Source organism: Limulus polyphemus, unplaced genomic scaffold (genome assembly GCF_000517525.1).
Source record: "Limulus polyphemus unplaced genomic scaffold, Limulus_polyphemus-2.1.2 Scaffold2038, whole genome shotgun sequence".
In the NCBI taxonomy this organism is placed as follows: Eukaryota; Metazoa; Arthropoda; class Merostomata; order Xiphosura; family Limulidae; genus Limulus; species Limulus polyphemus.
Genome location: NW_013667648.1, coordinates 130,619 through 140,023, shown reverse-complemented (window position 1 = coordinate 140,023; position 9,405 = coordinate 130,619). Strand labels below are relative to the sequence as shown.

The 9,405-nt window shown below is 29.9% G+C and overlaps 1 protein-coding gene across 6 annotated transcripts in view; it reads right to left on the bottom strand.

Annotated features, from left to right (window-relative positions):
• Positions 1-9,405, bottom strand: part of LOC106465749 (ATP-dependent zinc metalloprotease YME1 homolog) — a 174,194-nt gene that overhangs the window by 52,314 nt on the left and 112,475 nt on the right. For all 6 annotated transcript variants that reach the window (XR_002612047.1, XM_022393673.1, XM_022393674.1 and 3 more), the window contains exons 13-14: positions 7,242-7,304; positions 2,486-2,754 (exon numbers count right to left, since the gene is read on the bottom strand). Coding sequence is in view for 5 of the 6 variants with exons in the window: in XM_022393673.1 (XP_022249381.1) it covers positions 2,486-2,754; positions 7,242-7,304 (332 nt within the window). In the remaining variant the exon portion in view is untranslated. The remainder of the gene's footprint in view (positions 1-2,485; positions 2,755-7,241; positions 7,305-9,405) is intronic.

The window sequence follows — 9,405 nt, the reverse complement described above, 5'->3', positions numbered from 1 at the left end:
GAAAAACTTTAATATAAGCTTAACATGACAGCAATATAAGCTTATATTAAAGTTTTTCTTCATTACCCATTTAAGCCGTCTCCAGCCATTATTGTCAACTTGATGAGATCTGTATGGATAGAACACTACCAAGTGCAGTAGCATACACCTTTTTAATGCAACTGGAAAACAGGCCTTAAACAAAGCCATATCTGAACCCTTATATTGATTGTGATACATCGATGATGCGTTCTTTGGCTTCAACTCTGGTGAAGAAAAAAAGAGATTCTGAAACCAAATCAACAACTTAGATCCCAACATTCAATTCACAATTGCAAAAGTAAGAAAATTTCTCAAAAAACTTTTTAACTTTCAACACCATAATAAAACAATCAGGATTTGACACAAAAATCCAAAGAAAAGCAACAAGTTAATTGGAAATCTTCACACTCCATAAAATAAAAACTAGGAACATTGCAGTGTAATATGCAAATAGCATTTAATATACACTTTGTAAACAATTTTAACAATGAATTACAAAGAATTTCCGAATCTCCATTCAAAAAAGAAAAACCATTCATAAGAAGTTTTCAAAATGTAATTGGCACATCCAACAAAATTAGAAATACAAGTCTTAGAGATGAAAACAACTTTCACTTTATCACTACTACAATTCTTTAAGTCAAACACATCAGGGAAGACTTAAATCAATTACGGAAATGACTCTCAAGAAGAAATACAAAATCGACAAGAATATCCTAACTGTACAAAAGCCAGGAATTAAAATAAAGACCTTTATTACTAACAATTGTCCCACTGAATATAAAAATAATGGCATCATTTACAAAACCAAAATGCAACTCTTGTAAACACTTTCATATAGGAAAAATCAGGAAAAAATGAGCATCAGACTAAAGGAGAATCTTAAAGAACCTTCCCGCATTTTTGAATGTCTAAAAGAAATCAAACATATTACCACTGAAAACAATTTGAAATTATCAGATGAGAACCAGACATCAACAAAAAATATAATGATGCACTAATGATATAGTCATCTAAACCAATGCAAAAATAAAGATTTGAAATGCTCCCCTTATCTATATTAGTATATTCTATATTTCATTTTATTAAAAAGCTAATTAATGTCACATGCAAACCATGTCCTCATGATCATGAATGTAAAGTTCTCTGAAATTCAAAATGCTTTATTATATGTAACTATCACTTTATGTTCACCTGATACTGTGAGTTGAAATATTATAATAATAAAAATCAGAATTTTCCTACTATGAAAGTTGCTGATATTGTATTTTTGAATTAATCAAACAGTATGTTCCTTACCAAATTTTAATACCTCTCTTTATTAGTTTGAGAGCTGGCGAACATTACAAAAAACAAATCATACAAAGATCCCCACCTAGCTAGGTTAATGAGAGCTGATACAATTAAAACTTTCAGAGAGTTTCTATAATATTACAAAGTTCGATATATTTTTAAATACTTCATTCTTAGAAAATTCATTATGAATTTTAAGTACAATAAAGGAAAAAAACATCATTTCAATAATACTGCTCCTGTTAACAAGGTACCTTCCTTATACAAGAGTTTGTAAGCTCACCCATCAATTAATTCCAAACATTTTCATTTCACATAAAATTCAACAATTCAGTTTCAAGTATTCATACTCTACAAACATTAAATAATTAAGTTTAAAATGATGATGTTTTTATCTGTTGGAGAATTGTGGTTCAAGCAGTAACCATAACTAAGTCACTGCAATATTTAAACACTCTATACACTAAAATGACAAAATTTACTGTAAAGGTTTTCAAAAAACTAAATCAACCAAATCTGGTAGAGAGAGCACCTTTCAAGTGTCGAGTGCATACCTGCATATCAAATTAGAAACTTTAAGAAAAAATAATCATTTTGTTTCAACTCAAAAATATTTTATAATCAACATTTTATCATTTGTAATATTTTCAGTGTAATGCAAACACACACAAAAAATAATCTCCACCCCAAAGTTCCAACTTCCATTTCAAAGCAACTCCAGGTAGTCTCACCTAAAAACAATGCATTTCTTGATTTTTATAAATGTTTTTAACCATCTCAAAGTGTGAGTTTATATTTGCTAATAAACTATTATCCGTTGAAACAGAATTATTCATGACTTGTTTTTTTTATGTGATTTCCTCCTTTTGTTAGTGGTTTCATTACTACAGCCCTTTCTTCTTACCCTTTTATGATATCACAACATGTTGCATGACTAACTACTAACAATACTCAGGTTCAAAAACAGCTATAGCCAAGATATAAATACCTTTAATGAAATTTGGTTTAACATTTCCACTGTAAGAAAGGAAGAAAAAATCATGAAAGGGTTAAAATGAAATATGTTTAAATTTTGCTTAGTTTGTTATCAATTAAATGCTTGTTTTGTGATAATCTAGATGTTAAATTTAAAAATACCGAAAGACACCCACACATATGAAGAATTAGTTACCCATAAGGACTTTGTCTCGAGCATTTTCAATATAGCTCATGGTCACAGCCTCTGCACCATCAATCGCTGCCCGGAGAGCTGCCTGGTTGATCATATTTTCTATGTCTGCCCCAGTAAATCCTGTACTACCTCTTGCCAAGACGTCAAGATCTACATCATGAGCTTTTACTATTTTGTCAAGATATAACTTAGAAATTTCTTTTCTTCCTTTTAAGTCAGGAATAGGTACTTGTATTTCAACATCAAATCTACCAGGTCTTAAAAGTGCTCTACAAAGAAACAAAAGCAGAAAAGCTTCACAAATCTAATATAAAACATTTTGGGGTAAAGCAAAGAAAATAAACCTTAGTTTAAGCTTGGTTATGTCTCATATTACCTTCCAAAAATGTGATGTAATAAGCCAATTACACGCATTTCAAACGTAAAAAATAAATACATAAGAAAAGTTTATGTATAAACATAAATAAAAGCAAAACTGGAACAAATCCGAGAACTAACATTAGATGTATATGGTTCACAATTTTTGCATTAGTTTGAATGGTGATGTTAGTGTGATGTTTTTTGATAAGTGTTCTTCAAAATCTTAGATCAGATATATGTTGTAACAATAGAAGTACATAAATGCACATTCATGAAAACACTGAAACAAGCTGACAAACTCTTTATGGCCTAATTTTGCTTGAAAATGAATGAAATTAAGCTACCAGTCAGTGAAAGTTGTCTATTGTATTTTCTGAACTTGAGCAGCCATTTCCACTAAACATTTCTATAGTATATATTTGATATATTATGCTTAAGAGAATTTTCAGCTCTTCCAGAATTTTTTATTCTGAATTAGTTAGGTTTAAAATAAACTTATAGAGTTAAAAGTTCCTATTAAATACTTAAGAACTGTGTAACATTTAAAACTATACATTGCTGGCAAACCTCTTATGCATTGGTTGAGTAGGAATCAAAAGGTTAGGATATTTATGATTTAGAGAAGAAAAAAAGCATTCTCGTTCTGCTGTTGAAAGAGACAGATACTACAGACACCAATCTAGCTGTTAATTATGAATCAGACACGAACGAATCAAAAGTACAACACTTCATCTGTTCAGAAAATTGTCCATGGCATCAACACTTACCTCTGAACCACTATAATTGAGAAGAAACCAATTAGGATGACGATAAGGATCAGTAGTTAGATACTGATGATCTGAAGGGAGTCTTACTTTCTAAGTCACTGAGACGAGTTTTCATTATAAAATGTTTTGCACAGATTACTCAATTTTTTTAACAGTTATGACAGGTATGTGATGGAAATAAACAACTGAAATCATGAAATAATCCTTACTTTCCGAGCAATATTTTGCAGTAGAGACTGTATGAAAATTTGTTAGCTCCTACACGTAGAATAGCTGCAGTTATCAAATGTAAACGTAAAACAGTGATGACAGATCTTACTGAAAATCATTGCTTGACATTTTGATATACCAAGAAACTAAATGAACTTTGTGATACTTGCTTAGGTTTAGTCTATAGAGAAAAACTTGCTAAAAGATTTTTTCAAAGGTCTTGGACATTTTCATGTGTGACTTTGCCCTGTACGAACATACAAGACCACACCTTTGGGCTTGGTAGGACTGTAACAATCTTCTTGTTATTTAGTAATTTGAATGTGCTCTAGCACTGCCAAAAAAAAAAAGAAGAAAGACTGAAACACATCATGGTGGAAATATCCTTGTTCCGTAAGCCTTAGTTGAAATAATTTTCTTATGATACTGATTTCACAACCCACAAAATGATATTACTGTAGTGGACAACATGACTGCTGGTGGTGGTAGTAGCTATGACAGTAAATGAGTTTTACTGTCTAACCTTATGTTTACCCAGTGTGTGTACACATATAGTAGTTTACAGAATAAGCTGTGACCTGAGTTATGTAAAATTCTAATGGAAAGACACGATTACTGATAAATTTTGTCTGGAATTGCATTATTTTTGTGTAGCACTGAATCAAATTTCCAGCCCCCTATACAGCAGTAAGTTAGTGGATTGCTACTACAGGTGTTGAATATTAGCCGTTACAATGAACATTTTACCACTATATCCAGGGTATAACAACATTAGATGTATGTGATTCAAAATTTTTGCCATTCTTAACCTATCCAATGCTGTAAGTATATACAGTTATTAAATATGTTATGGCTTGCATGTATGATAGTACACATGCACTGTACATTACAAACACAAAACCATATACACAGAGAATACAATTTTTCAGGAAAATGGAGTCTTTTGCTTCAATGTTACAATATTTGTGTTTAATAACACCTGCAGAAATTAGCTTAGATTACAATGAGAGAAAAAAAATAGTGTTTTGTGTTAGTTAATTAGAGTACAAAAACAATTATTTTTTAAATGAAACTGTCATAAAAGTATGATTTTTCACTGGATGAAACTAAAGCTGCTGGATTATCTACACCACACCAAGTGAAAAAAAAAAAGAAAACAGACTATAACCAGTTCTTTCACTGGTGCTGGTGAAAGGAAATGTTCAGTTGCACAGCACTGAAATATTTGAAGATTTTGTGACTTCTGATCCTGAGCATGAAAGTTGTTGCTTGAATGCATCCTAGACAGACCCATGTCACTCAATGGACAGAAGTTTGGGTGATATTTCAACATGTCAAAGATCTTAAAAGAGGTAGAAAGATGAACGAAATTCCCAACTTGCATTAAAAATCAAGAAGCTATAAGAGGTGGTGATCAAGATTAAGGAGACCTCCAAAAGCCTATGTGATGAATCTCATGAGAACACTGGAAGCCAACAGTAGACCTATGTAATATACTGTCCTTTCTACAGGAAAGGGTGTGTGAAAAGTTCCTCTGATGTATATAATTCATGCATAGTCTTAACTATTATTCTAAGCTTTGTTTAATGCAAAGTGGAGTTTATCATGAGACATTTCTATTAATGTAAATAAAAGAATGCCCTATATCTCCAGAATTTATCTTTATTGGCTTAATATATTGTTACTACAGCTTTATCAGGAGCTACTGATACCCTACAATGTTACTAATCCAAGATGCCTGAATAGTCTTAACTCTTTTTTCAAGAAATTACTGTTTGTGCATGCCTGAGATATGTAACTGTTATAAGGAATGAAAGCCTGTACAAGTTCTATATATATATAACTAGTAGGTTTCATCAAAAGAATGACTGTATATGTCACATGTCTTACAATAATCTTCATTTTCAAGTATGAGCAATTTAGTTTATCATTTATATAACTGTTTTTATTGATTTCCAGTTGTTTGCAGCTCATTTTTCAAAACTTATCATCATATATCCTGCCAGATGTTATGGACAGTTGTTTATTTTGAATTCAGTAGTTATTATTGGTTTTTTTTACTTCTGGATTCTACATTTAAATTCTAAAGTATTGGTCAGCCTCCTCTTTACTTATTTTGATTTAAATTGCTCTGAAACACTGTAGGTTACATTTTTTTGGATCTTCTTAAATTTTAAACATTTCTGTTTACAATTATTTTGTTTCTTAACTTTAGTTTTACTATTTTTCATTTTATTCCTGAATTATGCATTTATTTTTGTGTTGTTTACTTTAATTTTCTTATTCACAATTTTATATCTGATCATATCATTTTTTCTTTATGTATTCAATTTTAAACTGAATTTTGAGCATGTTAACTTTAATGGAAATTACTATAAATCCTGAATTTCTGTACTCTTATTTCAACAATTTTTAACTAAATATTTAACTATTTTAGAATTAATATTTTGTAACATCGACCAACCCTGTATGGAGTTAGAGTTGAGAAAATAACTGCTAAATATAAAGCATTTTTGAAAAAAAAAAGTTTGATATTATTCAGGAGGTTTTGGAGATCACAAATTGAATTTGACAATTTTCAGGTAAATAAAAGCATTTTTAATCTTAAGATCAAAATCCCTTTGAATTTTCGATAGTCAACATTCCTAGTGCAAAAATTTATGAGCAAATCTTTAATTAAAAATATGATTTTTTGCGTACAAAAGGCTTGTAACATTTACTGATAGTGTGAAATTTCATGAAGTTACATATACATTATCAAAAGTTATAGTATGACTAACTTCATGGTTACTTTGGTGGTTACGAATTAGGTGCAATGCACCTATGCTGTATGGAAAGAGTTTACAGGTCAATTATTTAATGTTTTAAGAAACAACTTCTACCACATTTTTAAGTTTACGAATAAGATAAAGAAAATTTTGGGGAACACCAAAGATAACATTGAGATAAAAGACAAAACTGAAATTTATAGAATGTGAATGTGGTAGTATTTGTATTGGTCAAACTAAAAGGAATTTAAGTAGAGATTACACAAAAATAAAAGGTAAGTAAGAAATAATAGAATAGAAAATTAAGCTATAGAAGAACACTACAAACAACACCACACAGAATTTCATGAAGCTAAACTACAATCGTAGCTCAACCTCATAATGTTACAGGTTTAAATATCCAAAAAACAATGGAAGAAATAAAATTTACAATGAAAAGCAAGTATTATATTGAGATGAACATCAGTTCTCTTAATTGATGTATGGTATGAATATATTGGAAATGTTGGCCAATGAATGATGTAAACTCTGAAACGTAGTACCTCATAACATACAGAAAGTATAAACTGTCTTGTAATCCTGAAACAGCAAATCACAGCTTATGCTCGAATTACTGTATGTTTCTCAAATGAAATGAAAACAACAACTTACCTATCTAAGTCATCCCTTCTGTTTGTAGCTCCTAAAACAATAACACCTTCATTCTGTCGAAACCTGTTTCAAATAAATAAATAGTTTACAACAGAAAGTAAATAACAGCTTCTACAAAAACAAGAATTATATTTAAGAGTGCCTGCTTTTGAATATATTATTATTCACTGACGAATATAATATGAATTCTATTAAAGCTAGAGACCAGCAACATTCTTACAGGAACAACATTATCATTTAGAAAATTACTCAATATTGCACTTAAAAAGCTTTTTTTTGAACAAAACTTGTGAGCAAACTTCCCCCTGAGAATTGTTTTACATGTGACTTACTGAAGTCAATTTATTTCTAAGAATGCTGATTCATGTATAGGTTCATGTTAAATGTAAATAAGAAAAATAAAATTTTTCATTCCTTCTCATTGTTTAAATGTAAGATATAATATAATCAGTATAAACCTGTTTTTTATGCTTTCAACTGACCATTTTTTTAGGAAACAAATATTTATATTTAGAGGTAGTTGCTATGGTGATAAGTAACTATTCTTTGAACAAGAAAAAAAAACAACAGAGGAATATGTAAGCTTGACGTAATCCATAACAATTTAATTCTCATTCACCGTGTTCTCAAAATATGCCTGTATATGTAAACATATAATATCAATAAATAATGTTCTCACTGAACATCTAAGCTCATTAGAAAGTATAATTGAATAAGATGAGCTTGGGTCTCGTTTAAAAATCACTTGAATAAGATGAAGGCAGAGTTCAGTGATTCACAAAAAACCAATTTCACTGCCCCAACTCTTCTTTACAAGCAATGCTTCAGTGCCACAATCCTCAAAGTTGTGTAAAGATAATAACAAAACTGAATATCTGTATTTGCCATGTTAACTTCATTGTTTCTTTGTTTTAGTCAATAAAGCTGATTTCCTATCTTGTAAGCAAAATGCATCAGATTCAAAATCTCTAATAATTCTTTCAATGGAAGATGATTTGACAGGAGTTGAATGTATGCTCTTCTCTAGTATGTTTATTTTTACTTCAGAGAAAACTGTGGTGTGAATGAGGAAATGTAACCGCAAGTAATCTAACTAAACAAAAAGGAGGAAAAATAGTTTCTTATGGTATTCAACCACTGATGAAAGTAATTTAGCTTTGCAATGTGCATTCACTGATTTTCCGGGACAGTAAATAATTTAGAAGGTTCACTTTACATGTTCTAATTAGTAGTTTTTAAAATTACTAAAAATAATAGGCTTATATGGTCCATTTTAGAAAATGTATGTGATTGTTTAAATGCTATAATTGTTATATTTTACCCACAATTCAGTTTTTATTTTCTTCAAAAGTTTGACCATTCTCCATGTTTTATTCTGAAAATGTCGTCGTATCACATTTCACAGAATAACTGCTCATTAATTAATCCAGCGAAGACCTGCTACTTCCCAGTGCTTTGTAAATATAACAAATGGTATACATTCTGAGTAAAACCACTGCACATACCAGCTTGCCAAATTCTAAATTCTGAACCTGCATGCTTTACGAGCTTAATAATTCACAAACAGATGTAAAAGACATCAAATTTAAGTAAATACTGTATCATTTACCAGCTGAACTTTAAATATTCTAGTTCTACATAGAAAGTAAAAAATAAAACATCAAATATTTTATATGATTTTTACCAGTGAGAAGTTACTATTTAATTCCAAACAATTAAACTAATACATCTAAAATCCCCTACATTCTCTATGCTCAGTGCAAGATGCCATACCCAAATCAGTTTCATATATATTTTTTTTCTTACTGTTAGGTAACAGTTCAAACATATTTAGGCAATAAGAATGGCTAAAATGACTAAGGTGAACAATAAAATAAAAATATGGACATAACAGTTTCCCAGCTTATTAAAAGTTTTAAAGATTATAAACATTTAAAACGAAATTTTCAAATTTATATATATACATATTTCTACATAAAAATGCACAGATATAATTTCCTTATTTGAATAAGATTGGTTGGTTGGTTGATTGCCATTTTATGGAGCAAAGCAATGGGGCTATCTGTGACAAACAATTGGTAAAAAATTTCAAAGGTAAAAGATTATAAAATGTAAAAAGAAATCATGCTAAAAACTAAACAAAGTTTGAAAATGAGGTAAAAAC